The sequence below is a fragment of the Pleurodeles waltl genome, chromosome 11 (assembly GCF_031143425.1).
Source record: "Pleurodeles waltl isolate 20211129_DDA chromosome 11, aPleWal1.hap1.20221129, whole genome shotgun sequence".
Lineage (NCBI taxonomy): Eukaryota > Metazoa > Chordata > Amphibia > Caudata > Salamandridae > Pleurodeles > Pleurodeles waltl.
Genome location: NC_090450.1, coordinates 133,130,512 through 133,149,973, shown reverse-complemented (window position 1 = coordinate 133,149,973; position 19,462 = coordinate 133,130,512). Strand labels below are relative to the sequence as shown.

General features: G+C 47.3%; 1 protein-coding gene across 2 annotated transcripts in view; it reads left to right on the top strand.

Moving 5' to 3' along the window:
- MLF1 (myeloid leukemia factor 1) overlaps positions 1-19,462 on the top strand; it is a 144,900-nt gene that overhangs the window by 15,215 nt on the left and 110,223 nt on the right. For both annotated transcript variants that reach the window (XM_069213274.1, XM_069213273.1), the window contains exon 2: positions 6,619-6,760. In XM_069213274.1, the coding sequence (XP_069069375.1) occupies positions 6,619-6,760 (142 nt within the window). The remainder of the gene's footprint in view (positions 1-6,618; positions 6,761-19,462) is intronic.

Below are 19,462 nucleotides of genomic sequence, written 5' to 3'. Positions count from 1 at the left end.
GGGGTCAGACCTCTTGTGGAAACACTGCTGCTTGCACTAGAAGGTGCCCTCCTCCCAGGCAGATCCTGATTTTCCATCAAATCATCCCTCAGGTTTTGCTCCTCTCTCTCCGCAATAGCATTCTTTTTCCCTGTGTGCTCGTCAGCCTCCTTTGCTGCCAACCACGTCCTCAGTGCCTTTTTTAGCTCCTCCTTTTTAATAGTACATTTGAGCTCCTTGCAGAACCTTTTGAGCTGAGTCACCGAATAGGTCTCAACCTCTCCTGCTCAAACACCAACTCTCAGCTCCCACTGATGGCTCACCAGACTGAGACATGATTGTGAATCAAACTCAAAAATTGCAAAAAGAACAAAATCAAACCAGTATGTTGGGGTGTAATGGTCTGCAAAATGGAAGTAGTGTACACCAATCAATGTATGTAAAGTACAAATACAAGTCCTATCCTCACCACTGATCACCTGTGTTGGAAATGGGGTTTCTAGTGGGCAGTGGTTTGCATCCTGTTCAAGTAGGGACCCTCCCTCTAATCAGGATAAGAGAGACACACAGCTAAGATTACCCCTGCTCTCACCCCCTTTGTAGTTTGGCTGAAGCAGTCAGGCTTACACACACACACACACACACACACACACACACTCACTCTCTCTCTCTCCACAGCGAAAACACCACAAAAGTACTCCACACCAGTTTGGAAAAATAGCCAATGATTATCTGAGTAAAACAAGACCAAAACAACAAAAATACAATGTACACAAGCAAATATACAAATTTGTAAAGATTAAATCTCAGTAAAGTGCTTAGAAACACAGTAGCTCCAACTGGGACTATCACGATGTCTTGACGGAGTCGTTCCCAACAGTCCGCCAGTCGTGAGGAAGTGCGGTCTGGTCACAGAGTCGTACGACGTTGCACAGAGTCAGGGAGGTGAGGCGTCGCTGGTGCGGTGTCGGTTCCTTACTGCAACTGGGGAGGTGTGGCATCAGTACTTTACTGCTAGGCAGGGGAGCGAAGCGTCGGTTCCTTATGGTTGCAGGAGAGGTGATGTGGCGTCAGTGGCAAGGCATCGATTTATTGCGATCTGGCTGGTTTGCTGAATCCCAGCAGGTCAACGCGTGGTGTTGTCTTTGCAGTGTCGCCATCCCGCCACGGGTGCTGTGGTGGAGATGAAGTTAGTCGGTGTCAGGGATGTCGGTGACACAGCACTTAGGACTTACAATGTGGAGGTGCTGCAGTGGCATTAGACCTGCGAAATTGGTCATGGTCGTTGCACTCAGCGGGAACCACGTCTCTGGGGCAGGCAGCGTCGCGGAGTCGGACAGCGGTGGTGGTCCCGAAGTAGCTCTGGAGTTGATGTACATGGTTTCTTCTTGGTTGCAGCAGAACTCATTCCCAATAGCACAGGGACTGGATTTGGCACCACTTGGCAAGCTGGGAGTCTTAGCAAGAAAGCCCAGTTTCTGGCATATGAAGATGAAGTCTTTGATGTCCCTGAGACTTTTAACAGGAGGCAAGCTCAGTCCAAGCCCTTGGAGAACCTTTGGAAGTTAGATGTAGAAAGCAAAGTCCAGTCCTTTCACTCCCAGGACAGAAGTAGCAAGCAGCAGGCAGAGTGGCAGTCCCTCCTACAGCATCCAGCTCTTGTTCCTAGCAGAATGTCTTCAGTCCAGAAGTATCCTTTGGTTGTGGCCTCAGAGGTCCAATGCACAAGACTCTACCCTTCCTGCCCTGGCCCCAGACACACTTTTGGGGGTTGGAGACTGCTTTGTGTAAGGACAGACTCAGTCTTATTCAGTAAAGTATTGGTAAACCCATTTTCCCAGATAATTAGTCCATAACTTCACATCAGAATTCTTTTTTTTCAGTTAGCATGTCCAGCCAAGTTAGTGATTCAATAAGATTTTATTTCCAGATGCATGGATGGAAAAGAGAACATCACTAGGGCACACATGGATGAGAGACAAACGCCAACACGTGTTTCGCCCCCTAGTGGTTCATAAACCTGGGGCTTTCTCAAGGCAATTCAGGTATTTATGAAATCAATTCTGTATGGAGCTTCTTGATCACATTATGTCAAGGAACAGATCAAGTGAAGTAGTGTCCCGTATTTTAAGAAGTCACAGGATAAATCCCTACATTCAGATTAGCCCACCTTTTAGGTGCACATCCAGCTCCTCTTACCACTGTAGCCCAGGAAGACCCATCAGGATATGCAGGGCACACCTCGGCTCCCTTTGTGTAACTGTCTACAGTGAATTCACAAACAGCCCAACTGTCATCCTGTCCCAGATGTGTATTCCACAGCCAGACAGAGGCACCCGATGGTTAAGCAAGAAACTGCCCACTTTCTAAAAGTGGCATTTTCAAACTTACAATTTAAAAAACAACTTCATCAAAAATTGTATTTTTAAATTGTGACTTCAGAGACCACAAACTCCATATCTCTGTCTGCTACGGGGAGATAGGCCTTTCAGTAGTGAATTTTTTTTTTGCAGTATTTCTCTGTTAGGACATGTACACCACACCAGTAATGTCCTACTTTTTAAATACACAGCACCCTGCCCATGGGGCTGTCTTGGGCCTACCTTAGGGGTGACTTACATGTAGTAAAAGGGAAGGTTTGGGCCTGGCAACTGGGAGCACTTGCCTGGTGCAACTGGAAGTTAAAACTGCACACACAGACACTGCAGTGGCAGGTCTGAGACATATTTACAGGGTTACTCATGTGGGTGGCACAATCGGTGCTGCAAGCCCCCTTAGGGGTGACATATATGTATTTAAAAGGATTAGGGTTGGCAAAAGGTTTATTTTGCCAGGTCAGATTGGCAGTTTAAAACCGCCCTACAGGCTGCAATGTCAGGCCTGAGACATGGTTTAAAGTGCTACATTAGTGGGTGCTGCAGACACAATAATAGCATTTAATTTACAGGACTTGAGGACAGGTAGTACCAAGTTACTAGGGACTTGTACGTAAATTAAATGCGCCAGTCAGGTATAGGTCAATTTTACTATGTTTTGTAGAGAAAAAGCACAAGCACTTTAGCACTGGTTAGGATTGATAAATTGTAATAATGCCTAATAAAATTAATTCATAAAACAGGGCAGAGGTGAAGGCAAAGTTTGGTGACTCTGCAGAGAGGCGGAAAGTCCAACCCACTACAGAACTAATTTTCTTAAATCATCTTTTAATACATTTTTTGTGATGAATGAAGATGAGATATACAGTAAAGCCCTATCAATGTCTTCTGGCTCCATATTAGATCCCTGTCCTTTTGGGGGTTTTTGAGGAGCTGATGCCAGTGATTGCACCTGTATGCAGCAATTTACATAATCTTTCACTTACATGAGGAACAGTGGGAATAGTTTGCCATCTACTAAACAATCCCCCGCCAATCCCACCTTTCAAATCAGTTATAGCCCTAATTTATCATCATCATCAGGTTCCAAAATCCCGGAGAGCTTAGTTAATTCACAATAGTCTTTATGTTTAGAGTCCATCTCCTGTTTTGATCATTGTCAGTCAGGCTGTAAACCTTCCTTTCTCACCAGAACTGTTCTTCTGGCTGTATTCAATGAGATTACCATGCATCTGAACACAGGAGGTCCTGCAGTGTTGAATTTATTGGGTCTGTATGGTGCATTTGGCACCACCTCCTACCCAGTCTTTATAGAGAGGTTTCTGAGGCTGTGGGAGGCAGCGCCACACAGTGTCCAACCTAATGTATCATGAAGTACTTGTAACCTGTTTCCTTATTTCCTATGAGAGTTTACATTCCTTTCTCTTGGGTGCTGCTGGGGTCGACCCTTAGTCCATCATATTAAGAATCTTAATAGAGTCCCTTAGATATACATGGGAGATGAAGCCCTTACAGTTGTGGCGGTCATGGAAAGGGCCATTATGTGCACATTCATCTTCTTTGCATTTCTGTAATCTTCTAAAAACCCTTCTGTTTAAATTTAACAGGCCTGATTGGTGCACGTTTTGTAAAGCGTCAAGATACCTGCTTTGTGGTTATTTGCATGCTGTACAAAATTTAAATAAATTGATAAATGAAAAGGTTCAATTTTGGCTGACAACTAATATGGCTTCCAAATGTAATTTGAGTGTCTCTGTGTTCTGTGGTAGCGCTACAACTCTGACTCGCCAGTTCTCGAGGGCATGTAGGAAATATTTGTACCAAGCTTTGCCAATGACCCTGGAACTGGAAACACAAGATACTAGCACAGCTCACTGAAAAGGCAATACCTTCTTTTTAGGCATTGATTTTCAATGGCAACGAAGTCAAGACTTTCTCTTGGAGAATGTTGTGAGTTAAGAAATTATAATTCAGGCAGCACAACTCACGTTCAACAAATGTCTATCTAAGCAATGTTATTATTTCAGAGCAAGTTATTAGACTTGTATTACTGCCTGGAAACATGCTCAGTAACTTTAAGAAGTTTTTAATGACAATGATGTATTTAACTTTATCTAACAGTATATTTTCTGATGTTGGTACTTTCTGCGCAATCTTGGGGGGTATGTATTTAGGAAGGGCTAAAATTATTTAATAGCCAAGCACAAGGGTTTGATCCTAGAACCTTTTTACATTGTATTTCGATACCTGGTTTCAGGGTATTTTGATTGTCACAATATGGCTATGTTGGAGCTGGCACCATGATTTTGCCGAGCATTTCCTTTTGCTGCTGTCTGCTTAGGGAAAGGACTTCAGTGTCTTGTTACCATAGGAGTTAATAGGTAGCCGTGGCAGGCACTCATGGAAAAAGGGGGCACAGTTATAGGGAAGTTGCAGGGTATGTGGTGCTCGGCCGCTCAGGGTTCTTACGTAGCTTTAGGTGCGCTGTTTGTAAGAGATGCAGTTAGGCTGGGCAGGATTTGCATGCTTCTGGTCTTGGCTAGCTTGCTGCTTCCGACCTTCTTGGACTCTCTTTGAATAGGGGAGATCCTCTCCTCAGATGGACAGTCCACCTCCAAGGTGTCTTGGCAGCATGGTGCCATCCGTTTCCATTCTTAAGGTATGTTCTTTAAAAGGAGACAACCACAATTCTCTCTCTCTGGTCCTCGTCTTTCTTTTTATTGGTGTGCAAAGCTCCAAAAGTGAAAAGATGAGAATCATATATATTGCAGGGTTCCACCTCCAACCCATTGTGTAGACAGCCTACCGAACTGACCAGTCAAATTACAATTTCCTGTAAAACTTTTGGGGGAAACAATGAGCCTAAACCACATTTTATATTCAAGTTGCCATATTTTCAAGGTTTCAGATGAAAACATGTTTTCTGCCTGTCAGCACTAAGCATAGGATATGTCGGAGGAGCAACTAGCCGTCTGTTTTTGAACAAGCCAATTTATGGCCCAGTCTGTTGGAACTGTCTTAGCTGAGGCTACTGAACTACATTAGTTCTGTCTTTCCACCTGCTCAGGAAGAGTATTGGAAGCCAGAGAGTTTCACTTTGCTTTGCAAAACATTCTAGAGGAGAGGTGTACTGGCAAGAGCAGCATAAGGGCGACATGCAGGGTGAAGGAAGACAGACCGTCCATGCTCTTACTACAGCATCGAGCACCCTATTAACTAAGACATTTCGTTCATACAGAGAGATCTGAGATCAGAGCAGCACCTCTGTTTTCCAAAAACTCTCAAATATGCCTGAAATTGAGTCACGGTGAATCAGGTCAGATTTTTCCGGAGAGCTGGTAAACTATCTCCTTGTTGGAATGCAGATAAAAAAGAGCCTGTGACCCTGAAACAGAAAATAAGCTGCCACCAACCGTTTGTAGTGGTATAGCCTGGTTGTCTGGGCTATAGCCACCCACATTCAAAGGGGTGCCACTTTAGGTAAGAGCCACATACCAAACCAAATCTCAAATTCTGTCATGTCATGTGCCATGTTAACTGCATGCCCGGGGCATCGTGACACAAATTTCTTGGACAAGACGGCATAGCAAAACTTAAAAATTAGAAGCAGATTGGCATACAGACAGGGATGTTTGTCCCACCTGTTTGTCACACATGCACTGTAATATTTAAAGGTGAATAGATTTGTTTGCCTATTTAGGTGTTTTAAGCACTAGCTCTCGTTTTTTTATATCTTCTAAGAGCTGATATAATTAGTTTGATTTATCTTTTTAGTCAATAACCACTTTAGCTAAAAGTAGAGCAGCTCCTTTTGGTGCCCTAAAGCAAGGAATGTTTGACTCCTCAATATGCAGATTTTCTTTCAAATAATAGAATGTTAGGCATGTTGTTTCTTATAGCTGAAGTTTTCAGCCCTCATTGACAAATGATGAGATGCACGCACTTTTCATTAGGCTGCATGAAAGATCTTTGTGTGTATCCATGCTGATGTGTCTGTTTTTTTGTTCTCTGATCTAGAATGCATTTGTTGTCCTCTGATCTAGAATGCAAAATTCAACTTTTTAACAAACATTAGGCTGCTAAAGTACTTTTGCAGGAACAAGAAGGAAACTCATAATCAAATCTTAACTGAAAAACCTGGCACTTTGTAGACTATAAATGCATTGAATTCCCGTATCTCAATGCAATGCAATATTTGTTTGATTTAATATTGATTTTTGTAGTCTTGCTGACACTTTTTTCTCTATTGTTCTCTACCCCATAGTGATCCTTTTTCTTCACATCGTGAACATGTACGTCATATGATGAGAAGTTTTTCTGAGCCATTTGGACGGGATCCATTTTTCAGTATAACAGGCGATGTGGAACGCTCAGATCGTCGATTGGCCAAGAGGGACAATCAGATGGTTGGTTGCTTCTTTTTTTTTTCCCAATCTATATAAAATTAGTATTTTGCTGAACAAACTTCACATCTTCAGTGGTAATATGTATCAGCTTGAAGTTATACCTTCCAGTGTACTCCTTTAATTATGTATTGTGAATCATGAATGTTGTCTGAATCATGCATACTCAGTGTATAGCAACTTACCAATAATGTTAGTCTTTTTCCTACAGATTTGTGAGAAATTTGGATGTTGGTTGACTGGGATGTGAGCCATGGTCAAGCAGCAACCACAATTGTAGTCTGGGTGAGGCACAAGCAAACCCCAAGTTAACCTGTGCTTTGGTAGCTTGCCACAGAGCAGTAAGGCATAACTTAACAGCAATGTGTACAGTAGTTGTGCAACACTTCAAACTGTAAAAGTGAAAACACCTTGCCAAAAGTACCCCCATCAGATTAGATAAGTAGAACTTAATTTAATAATAAAACAAGACCAAAATCCAATAAGTAGAACTTGAGTTATGAATTTTTAAGGAATAAACTGTAAAACAGCACTTCGAAGACAGAAGTGCCAACTGGGGGTATGTGGTCGCACTGGCATGGGACAAAGTCAAAAGTTCAGGCTGACCACAATGGAGCGTGGGCCGCCTGTAGGGACCAAGTTCGGCCTGCTGAACCAAAGTAGCTTTAATCGGGGTTGCGGAGCTATACTTGGGTTCCGAACCACGCAGTAGAGCGGACGTGCTGCTATTTTCTCGCAATATCGGCAATATGTTGGTTCCGAGATGGGGAATGAAGCTCAAGTGCAAGTTCCAGATGCATCTACTTCGAGGATGCGTTGGGCAGTCAAGGCGATACATCGTTCCAGTGAGCGCAGGGGCTGTGATGCAGAGTTTTAGCATTGCCCTTGAGGCAGCCGTTTTACTGGGATGTGAGAACTTGCACTGAGAAAAACTGCTGAGGTGTCGGTTCCGAAAGTGATGTGCTGGTTTTGAGATGCGAGGTACAGCGCTGATGCAATTCTGGTTGCACTGGTTCCGAATCTCCTAATAGAGGTGATGCAACCATTTTCTCAATGCACCATCAGCGACTGTACTCCTGCAGAGGAGTATGCGTTGGTTCCGCTGGAGCAAGCACTTTCGGCCCAGGTCCAAGGGTCCAGAACTGGAGTGGCATCACTTGGCAGGACATACTCACAGATGGCAGAGTCCAGGATCAGGATGGTTAGAAGTCTGTTATGTTCCTGAGACTTCAGATCTGGAGGTCAGCCAACTGGCCCTTGGAGTCACTCTGGGTTTTGGACTGTCGAGATTCAGTCCTTCTCACTCCCAGGCAAGAGGGCAGCAGGCACAGGTCAGCACAGCAAAGTGTGAGTCCAGCAAACAACAGTCCAGCGGACCTGGCAGACCTTCAGCAGCACAGCAGTATTTCTCGCTGGCTGAGTATCCACAGGTCTAGAAGTGTGCTGAAAAGGTGGTGTCAGTTGTCCAGTACTTGGGCCTTTAAAGTAGGGGATGCTCCAAAGGCATGGCTTTGGAGTGCACAGAGGCCCGCCCTTCCCGCCCTGACTCCAGGCCCACTACTGGGGGTTATGTAGCCCTTTGTGTGTGGACAGGACACAGCCTGTTCCGATGTGAATGAAGCTGTACCCAGTTCCTCACTCCCATCCTCCCCAGGATGGTCCATCAGTGCCCATTAGGTCACACGTAAGCTCTCATTGTGTGTGGCTGTCTAGGAGGGATACACACAGCCCAGCTTCTCCCAACCCCCCCCCCCCCCCCAAAGACCCAAAGACATGTAATCGGAGACAGGCAGTAGGCACAAAATGGCTAAAGTAAGGAAATGTCAGCTTCCTAAATGTGGCATTTTTAGAATTGCAATTTAAAATCAGACTTCAGCATGTTAGGATTTTAAATTGTGATTCCAGGAACAACTTCCATCCAGGCCTTTGAAACATCCTAGCTTAGTTTTCAGATTATGAGAGAACCATGAATATCTTGCCATGCATCAGTGAAGTAAGAAAAGCGAATCAGGTGACCAATTAAATAATAACATGGACCTTTGACTAAATACCCTGACTGCAGGGCGAGTAGTGGGCAACAGATGGTGCATGGCCCAGTGCAAATGAATGTTCCGTGATTAGTTTAATATGAGAAGTAAGCCATGCACCAGTGGCTCAGTGACCATCATCATACAACTTCTTGGAAAGAGGTCTGTCATGCCTGAACTGTGGTACACTGAACTGCATTGTGCACATCTGTAGGGGGCCTGGCTAGGCAAGAACGGAGCAGAATGCAAAAACAGCTTTGTGCTTGAGAGGGGCCCACAAACTGATCAGAAGTATTCAAAGTGAACTCCATGGATGACCCTGATGTATTTACCACCTGCACCATCCACACACATGGTTATTGTTGCTAATGCAAACCAGATGCCAGGTACAAACAGTGGGCTTTAATGTGGTCATGCTGGCGGACACATATTCACCAGTAAATAGGTGTTATTCGACAAATGAAGTGTACATTTTCGTCTTTGAGGGAAGGCAACCCAATACATTGAGGCCCTCATTACAACCATGGCGGTTGGTGATAAAGCGGCGGTAATACCGCCAACAGGGCGGCGGTAAATGCCGCCAAATTATGACCATGGGGGAAACCGCTCAGACAGCCAGCCACTTTAACACACTGACCGCCAGGGCGGAATCAACAGGCACCACGGCGGTAACTGCCTACAGCCAGGCAGAAGACAATGTCCCGTCCCCTGTATTATAACACACCAATCCGCCATCTTTTCCGGGGCAGTACCAACGACATCAAAAGCCTGGTGGAAACAATGCACAGAATGGAAACGACTCACCCCCGAGACTCAGGGAACAACCACGCTGCCAAGGAGCCCGAGCTGCATGTCTTTCCAATGCTCTTCTACGTGCTGCTCCATTACGAACACCAACAACAGCGAAGATGACCACGGTGAGTACAGCCACCTAGCACACAGGGGAGGGAGGGAGGAAAAAGAGCGACACACAAATGCAACACCCCCACCCCAAACACCATACACACAAGCAGATGCAGCAACATAACATATTTACCCCATACCCCTCAGGAAGAATGCAAGGACAAAAGGAATTGATGAAAGTGAATGTAATAGGATACAATAGTAAAAATACGTGCATCTAAATCAAAAAGTTTATACATAGTTACAAATGTAGGAACACTGCCCAGTCCTCAGTGTTCGTGGCCCACAGGGCCACAATTAGAAAGTCCAAGGCCCCACTTTACTCCTGCAGCAACACAGAGGGAACTCTGCAGGGGCATCAGGTCGAAAATAGGCAGGCACGTCAGGGGGACGGGGAACGGGGGGGCACCTCAGCCGGCAGATGGTACAACGCCACTGGTCCTGAAGGGGGCAACATGTCCATTACTCTGTCCTGGGAGTGCAAAGCCACAGTCTCTCAAGTAGGTGACTTGCCCACTGGATCTGGATGGGGCAACATGCCCTGTGCTTTGTCCTGGCGAGGATGGGGTGAGTGGATGGCATCTCCACTGGTTCTGGAGGGGGCATCGTGACCTGTGAGCTTCATCCTGGAGAGGATAGGGTGAGTGGAAGGCATCTCCACTGGTTCTAGAGAGGGCATCGTGCCCTGTGAGCTTCATCCTGGGGAGGATAGGGTGAGTGAATGGCATCTCCACTGGTTCTGGAGGGGGCATCGTGCCCTGTGATGCAGATCTTGTGGAGTGCAAAGTCACAGTCTCTCAGTTGGGTGTCATACGCATTGGATTTGAGGGGGCAGGCCGCACAGCAGCCCATGGACGCAGGTCTACAGAATTTCCGCCGGCAGTGACGGCTGTTCAGTGGTGGCAGTGGTGCTGCTGCTGCTGGTGGTGGGGGGAAACTCCAGCTCAACCCCTGCAGCCTCGGACGGCTGCACCACCATGGTTGGTGGTGGGGTCGTCCCAGCACCAGGCCCCTTGTCCTTACTGCCTGCTGGTGCAGGCCCCTTTCCCTTCTTTCCTGCAGCAGTTGGGGCTGGCCCCTTGCCCTTCCTTCCTGCAGCACTTGGGGCAGGCACCCTTTCCGTCTGGCTGGCTGGTGACCGGGATCTTTTCCCACCTGGTCTGGGTGGCTGAGGTGCTTGCCTGGGTTTTGACCACCCTGGCCTGACGTGAAGGACACAGGGGTGGGGGAGGGAAGAGGTCAGTGGTGGAGAGGAAAAGCTGCTCAGAGACATTGGGAAGGGAAGAGGGAGAAGGTTTGGGAGCGGAGGAAGAGGGAGTAGTTGTAGGAGGTGTCAGTCTGCTGTGTTTGGGTGCAGGTGCATGGGCTGGATGCTGTTCTGAAGTGGATGGCTGTTGGGTGTCTGAGTGCTTGCGTTTGTGTACTTTGGGAGGAGGGGGCACAGACACTGTGGGAGAGGACACAGGGAACGTGTGCATGGATGTGGGGGTGTTGACTGCCAGTGAGGTGTGTGATCGGATAGGTGTGCTGGTGATGGTGGGAGTGGATGAGGATGTAGTGCATGCAGGTGTGAGTGTCGACGCAACCGGGAGGGAGGGAGGATGGAGGGAGGGTGGATGAGGAGGAGGAGGGGGCCACAGTGGAGGCAGTGGATGTCGGTATGTCTGTATCTGGATGGTGTTTGTGTGGGTGCCTGTGGTATGAAGTGTGGTGCCTGTGTTTGCCTGTGCCACTCTTATGTGTTGTCCTGTGTGCATGCTCGCCTGCCTGTGTGCTTGGGATAGGTTGGGGTTAAGGGGAATGGGATTGGGAAGAGGAAGTTGGAGGGGGGGGGTGGAAACCGGGACAATGGCTGCCATCAGACAGGAGGCCAGAGCGTGGATTGATCTCTGTTGGGCCTCAAAGCCAGTTTGAATGCCCTCCATAAATGCATTGTACTGTTGCATTTTGGCTGCCAGCCCCTGGATGGCATTCACAATGGTTGACTGCCCAACAGAGATGGATCGCAGGAGGTCAATAGCCTCCTCACTCAGGGCAGCAGGGCTAACTGAGGGTAACTGGGGCAGGGCCTGAGGTGCCTGGCGTGAAGGAGAAGCCCACCCTCCCGGGTGAGCAGGCACGGCTACTCGCTGAGGGGCTGCTGGGGGGGGGGGGGGAGAGCAGTGCTGGTACTGGGGGGCAGCTGGGTTGGGCACAGAGGTGTCCACCACCACCAGGGAGCTTCCATCGGAGGAGGTATCTGTGTCCGAACTGTCCCCTCCAGTTTCTGCCATGGTGCTCCCCTCGCCCTCCGTCCCACTGGTGCCTTCACTGTCGGTGGACTTGGCCTCCTGGATCCTGTGGGATGCAGCTCCCTCAGTCACCGGTGCCTCTGCTCCTCCGCCAGATGATGCTAATGCACACAAGGACAGGATGACAAAACGAAAAGGGGGGGAAGAGACAAATGATACACTTGGTCAATGGCGGCCCCAACACCACCGTTGGCGTACACAACACACTCACACACAGGGGGCAGCCCTATGCACTAGGCATTGCACTACCAGTCACAATGCTGGTCACCAGGCCATGGGTAGGGACACATACCGCCAACTGCAGCATACCTGAGACCCCCACACCACTGCCCAGTAGTGAATGCCTACTAGCTAGTTTGGAGGAATTTCACATCAGAACCCTGCCCAACATGGGACCTACTGTGCAATGTCAGGCCTGGCCTAGGGGCACCCACAGGCCTACATCCCCCACCCAGATACCACCCCACCAGCCGTAAGTTGTAATGAAGGGCTCTGTACTCATCCCCTTCTTGCTGCTGTGATGCCCCCAAGCTCCCATCCAGCTCCGGATAGGCCATCAGGGGGGTCAGGGTTTGACGGGCACCCCTTCCTCGTTGGGAGACAATCCCCAGCTGGGCGTCTGCCGTCTTCTGTGCCCAGCGTCTCAGGTCCTTCCACCGTTTGCGACAGTGGGTGCTCAGCCTGCCGTAGACCCTCAGGGTCCACACGTCCTTGGCAATGGCATGCCATATACCCTTAATTTGATGGGCGCTGACCTACAGAGAAATACACACAGGGAAAGGTATTAGTCAGACTGTCCTGCCTGTTACACTCATGGCCCACCGTGCCCCTTCCCATCCCCATTAGCACAGACATGGCCCTGCATACATGCTGCACGCTTCTCAGGGGACATCTACCACCCCCCCCCCCCCCCACACACACACACACACACGAAGCCTGCACACACACCACTCCAAGCATTTATGCCCCATACATCGTGCTCACAGTGTACTCACCTGTTGGTCTGGAGGCCCATACAGCAGTCTGTACTGGGGAAAGACCCCATCCACCAGTCACTCTAACTCCGCTGAGGTGAAGGCAGGGGCCCTTTCCCCAGTCACAGGGGCCATGGTAGGTTCCTGACACAGGTCACAGCAGCACATGCAGTGTAGGTCCTCTCCTGTTGAAGATCAGGTAGCAAGTGAGTGAACAGATAGAAAATGTCGGTCACGTCTGCGGCGGTGCGAACCGTCACTGCCGGCGTATATCACAATTGACCACTCTAACCCATAGGGCCCAATGATAATCAATGAGGAGCTGCACGGCGGTCCTCAACCGCCTCCCGCAACAGCGCACAACGTCAGCAGAATTACATCACTTCCACATGTCTCTCCATACTGGACAGGTGCATGCCATTTCGGGGGGTGGGTGGGGTTGACAGGCCAGGCCATGGATCCTAACTGCGTCACAGTTCACATTTTCACATCCTGTACATATGCCACCATAATATTGTACGAATCACAATATGCATTGAATTATAGTTGTTACAATGTACAGATAATGACCAGCTGCTCACTCTTTTGCCCCATAGAATGAAGGCGCTGCGGATGAATAGGAGCTGGAGACACCCCCCAGTGTACAGATCCCTGGTGGACTTGGCAACAATGGAGGACAGGCACATTATCCTCAACTACAGACTTGACAGGGCCATAATCACAGAGCTGTGTGACCAATTGGAGCTTGACCTGATATCTGCTGTCCGTCACCCCACTGGGATCCCCCTCCCTCTTGTAAAGGTTCTATCTGTGCTCCATTTCCAGGCAACTGGTTCTTTCCAAGTGATAGTGGGCTTGGCAGCAGGAATGTCACAGCCAATGTTCTCAGTGGTGCTTACCAGAGTGTTGTCTGCCCTGATCAGACATGTGTGCAGCTACATTGTTTTCTGTAGTCTCTGGCTTCTGCCTGAATCGCAGGGAACGTTTGTGTGGTGGTTCTCCTTTTGCAGGGGAAGAGGTGCCGGTGGCCTGTTGGTCCTGTGGCGGGGCCTCCTGTCCACTAGCGCTAGTGGAGGTGGAGGGCTGTTCAGTAGTCTGGCTAGTGTCAGGGGCCCACTGTTGTGCCACTGCCTCCCTCATACTGTTGGCCATGTCTGCCAGCATCCCTGCAATGGAGACCAGGGTGGTTTTAATGGCCTTCAGGTCCTCCCTGATCCCCAGGTACTGCCCCTCCTGCAGCTGCATGTTCTCCTACATCTTGTCCAGGATCTGGCCCAGCGTATCCTGGAAATGTTGGTATGCTCCCAGGATTGCGGTGAGTGCCTCCTGGAGAGTTGGTTCCCTGGGCCTGTCCTCCCCCTGGCACACAACACTCCTCCCAGCTTCCCTGTTGTCCTGTGCCTCTGTCCCCTGAACCATGTGTCCACTGCCACTGACCCCAGGTCCCTGATTGTCTTGGGTTTGTGGTGTGCCCTGGGGTCCCTGTAGTGGTGGACACACTGCTGATTGACGTGTCCTGGGGACAGAGGTATTGACCCGCTGGGTGGGTGCTGTGGTGGTGTTTCCTGAGGGGGAGAGGCTCTGTGGTGGTGTGAGACTGTGCCTGGGTAACTGACTGTCCGGAGGTCCCTGATGGTCCGGGTTGGTCATCCAGATCCAGGCGACCAGAGCTGCTGTCATCACTGTGGGCCTCTTCTGGGGGGGAGGGGGGGGAACTGGATGTTGCTGGCACCTGTTCGCCAGTGTCATTGGGTGGGGTACCTGTGGGGATGTAAATGCAGTGTTAATGTTTCTGTGTGTGATATATTGTGCATGGGTGGGATGCCCTCTTTGTTTGTTATTGCCCTGGCAGCTTTGCCTTGTGTGAATTGTTATTTGGTGGGCTAGCTGATTCTCTCTAGTGTGCATGCTGTAGTGATAGGTGTCCATGTAGGTCTGTGAGTGGTGTCCATGCATTGGTATGACATACAGGGCTTGGCTTTGGGATGAGTGGGCTATGATGGCGGGGTGTGTGTGAGGTGGTGGAATGATGGGAGTGTTGTGGGGGTATCTGATGTCATGCAGGTAAGGGGGTGAAAGTACTAAAGAGTGGACTTACCAGAGTCCAGTCCTCATGCTACTCCTGCCAGGCCCTCAGGATGCATGATTGACAAGACTTGCTTCTCCCATGTTGTTAGTTGTGGGGGAGGAGTTAGTTGTTGGGAGTTGTGGGGGTCCACCGCCAGTCCTCTGTACTGCGAGCTGGTGTCTTCATGCAGTGGAATGTACCTTCTCCCGTAGGTCGTTCCACCTCTTCCTGATGTCATGCCTTGTTCTTGGGTGCTGACCCACGGCGTTAACCCTATCCACGATTCTCCGCCATAGCTCCATCTTCCTAGCAATGGATATCTGCTGCACCTGTGATCCAAATAGCTATGGCTCTGCCCGTATGATTTCCTCCACCATGACCCTTAACTCCTCCTCAGAGAATCTGGGGTGTTGTTGTGGTGCCATGGGTGTAGTGTGAGTGGTGTGGGAGAGGATGTGTAGGGTGATGTGTTGGGGTGTGTGATGTAAGGTGCGTGGGTGGTGTATAAGGTGATGGTGGTATGTGGCTTTGGTTGTGTGGATGCTCTTGCTGTCTCTCTCTGCTGGCAGTTATTTCTTGTCGTAAGGGGTTGTGGGTAATGTGGGTGGGTGTTTGATAGTTGTGTGGGTGTGGTGTGTGTATGAGTGTCAGGTGTGTGTTATTTAAATTGTCCAATGCTGTGCTGTTTTGTTTGTGTATGTGTATTCTGAGTGCGACGGTATGCACCGCCAATGGTTTACCGCCATTGAATGTCCGCCGTGGTGACTCGTGGGTCATAATGTTATGGGCGTAGTTCTGTTGACCTGATCATTGGGCTGGCGGATTTGTGTGTGTGTCTGAATAGTGACAGATTGGTGTGTGTGTGTGATAATATGCTTAGCCGATATCCGCCGCAGCAGCGGTATGTTTGCGGCAGTCAGCATAGCGGTAAGTGGGATTTACCGCAAATGTCATAATGAGGGCCTGAGTGTTTAACACTGTAATAAGCAGTTACAAAGCTATCTTAATAACTGCAATAGGTTTTGAAATGCTGTTAGTAGATTAATGTCTGACTCTGGTGTTAATCCTCTCTGTCTGCTATCGTCAAACAAACTTCTACATGCCTACTCCAAGAGGATATGACTGGGTGGAAAACTGGTTAATCTGCATGTTGGGGGACACAATCATACTAGTTAAACTGAGGAACAAATGTGCACTTTGTTATTGATTTTAATGTCATTATTCCAAGTAAGGGAAATTGATAATACAGTACATCAATCCAAACAAACATAGGGCTGATAATAAAAGATAGTACAAGAATACATGACGAATTACGCCACCCTAAACTAATAAGCATCATGATAAGTCTGTTTTCTTTTCGCACCCAATCCCTTAAATAGTTATCAACCCAACAGAATGGTAATCTTTTCACTCTTCTTTCAAACGCTTATAATAATAGCAGTACCTCCATTCATTCCCTGATCGTTGTGGATTCTAAGCTATTGAACACCATTAAAAAAGTATCTGTGACCTCTTAAAGTGCAAATGTTCCGTAGAGTATGTTTCTCCCAAAATATTACATACATAATAACCATACTTCATATCAATCCCCAATTATGGCACATTCTAAAGTCGTAAACTGTGTGTGCTCCCTTAAAGTACTATTATTTCCCAAAAAATAGAATCCTCCCAAAATACCTCAAACATTGTGACTGTACTTTGTTTTAATCCCCAGTTATTGCATATCATAACATGCTATAGGTAAAAAAAAAAAAGTGTTGGTGCTCCCTTAAATTGCCAACACCTTGAATCAAAAATATATATATTTCAACCTTAAGAAAACAGAACGTTTATCTCCAAAGTGTCTCAACTTCCATAGGTAGCACTAACACGTGTACTGGAGATCCGACCCTACTCCTTCCAGGCCAGTTTTCACCATTTTCTGTACTGTTGTATAGAACAATTAACTCTATCATGATACCAGACTCACCCCCCCCCACCCCCTTGCTAACATTCCGCATTTTTTCCTCCCATTCTGCTAACTTAGGAGCGGTGAGGGATTTTCAGTAAATGGTGAACATAGAGCTGGTCCCCAACTTTGCAGTAAGTATAAAGTGCTCCTGTCATCTCCCCATTCCAAATAGCCAAAAGTGCCATTCTCTGGAAAAGATAGATATCCCATTCTATTATCCTGGCTATTACCTGAAACACATCCCTCTGAAATGTCTCCAAATGCCCACAAGTCCAAGACATGCAGTGAATCTGATTCCATTTCAGGCAGTTCCTAGAAATGCCGGGAAACATCCTATTCACTAATTGTTGAGTGAGATACTGCATCCATCCATTCATTAAAGAAAGTAATTTAATGGAACTTGTCATCTCTCTGAGTGGAGTTGCTAAGATTGAACTATCTTTCACAATGTATTTTGTTTAATTTTATCCCCATGTGTTTTCTCCCTTTCTGATCATGCCTTCTGAACCACATCATCTGACCCCAGGTACAATTCCTTGTAACTCAAAGTAAGATTGGTTGCCTTCATTGTCCTGAGACAGCTTTCTAACCCTATTTCTTGAAGAATCAATATCTTTCCATGATAAATTGCTAAGGATGGCCCCTATTTGGGTATACATAAAAAATGAAAATGCAAATGAACTGTCTTTTGAAAAAAAAAAAAAAACATAAAGGACCTAAGAAGATCTCAGCCTGGCCCCTTTAAAAAATATCCCCTACCTTTGCAATAGATAAATCTGCCCATTTTCCTATTGTTTCCTCTGTCAGAGCAGAAGAAAGGGTTTTTCAGTAATGCAATGGAGTTTCTGCGTTAATATGGGGGATTCTATAAATAATAATCACTTTATTTTTCTATGGCCCAATAAGGTTTAGTAACTCACAACAAATTTTTTTGGCAATTTGGGGATAAAGTCACACTGACAAAAAGCCAAAAAGAAGGGATAAAGGGAATTATATGGTCCAGCACACCTACCCAAATCATTAAATAAACATACATGTGCTGTTCCTAGTCTGATATTTTAGTTCGTTTTTTTGTCAGACAGCGGAAGCATCCCATTTCAGATACATAAGCCCTGATTCATGAAAGAGGCGTGCTTTGTCATTGGGCTGTGCTCCTAGCTGGGTGGGTGCTGCAGTGCCCAGCAGATCTCAACCAGGGGGCTCTTTGCTGGAGATCTTTTCCTTACTCAAAAATTGCCTGAAGACGGCAGTCGGGTAATACTCTCCATCTACCCATTAGTAGAGAGAGAATATGAGTTGATAGATTGTGGATAGGTAAGATTAAAGGTGTCTATGGGTTATCAATGAAAATATTTTTACTAATCATGCTGAGAACATATGACAAGATAAACATTTTTTTTATAGAACCTAGAAGGATGCCAGTGAATCCCAGGTTCTAGATGAGGTCAGCATGTTTCTTGTTTAAGCCTGCTCACAAAAGTCTCAATGGCAATGCATCAGGACTGGCAAGCAAAGACCTAATCTAGCTAATTGGCAGTGCTAATTTGACAACTAACATGTCCAATTTTCATTAAAGCAAGGAAATATGGAGAATAGATCTCATGTTGGGGACGGGACAAGCGTAAAAACACATTTTATCATGTGTGGTTGTGCCAGGCAGAATTGTGGAATAGCAATATAGTGAGCATAGCACGCGGCAAACAGGAATGTGGTCACTCAGCATTGGTCATCTTTGTCTCTCTTACTCGTTAATCAAAGTGACCGAGCCCCATGGAATGCCATTGACGCTTACAGAGAAAGTACACACAGTTACATAAAAAACTTTTCTCAGCTTTGCCAAATCTAATATCACTAAAAGCCTACTGTCATTGGACAGCGTGATGGAAAACCAACCCACTCTTTGGCATTCCGAAGATGTTTGTAGTTATGGGATGTAAATTTTCAGCTGGTTGCACTGGCATGCTGACGCAGCTCGTGGAATGCATCACTGGGACGTATTTGTGCTCCAGCACATCTAGAACGCCTGACGGCGTATTGGAAATGGCGGGTGGTGATCATGCAGAATGTGCAATATGCCATTGAGACTTGGCTAAGTCCTTGCATGTCTAGAGCACATGATTGCATGTTTGTACTAGTCGTCATCTGAAAACTTGAGGTCAAATATAGGAGATTTACGGTTTGCATATGGGGTATCTGGAGTTATCTCGTTAGAGTGACCACAACAAATTCTTAAGTTCAGACTGACAGGGATGGAGTGCAGGCTAGGTGAGGGCCAAGTTGGACCTGCTGGGGAGTGTACCTGGGTGTATTTGGGCTGAAATGATAAGTCCTGCGTCACGGTGTACCAATTCCGATGGGGCCATCGGTCAGGAGCTATGATGCAAGTGCCAGTGTTGAGTTGGGTTGCGCTGTGTCTGTTCCGATGGAGCTGCTGATCAGGAGCTTCGAGGTGGTGTGATGCAAGGTCTTGTGGCAAGTTACATAGTGCTGT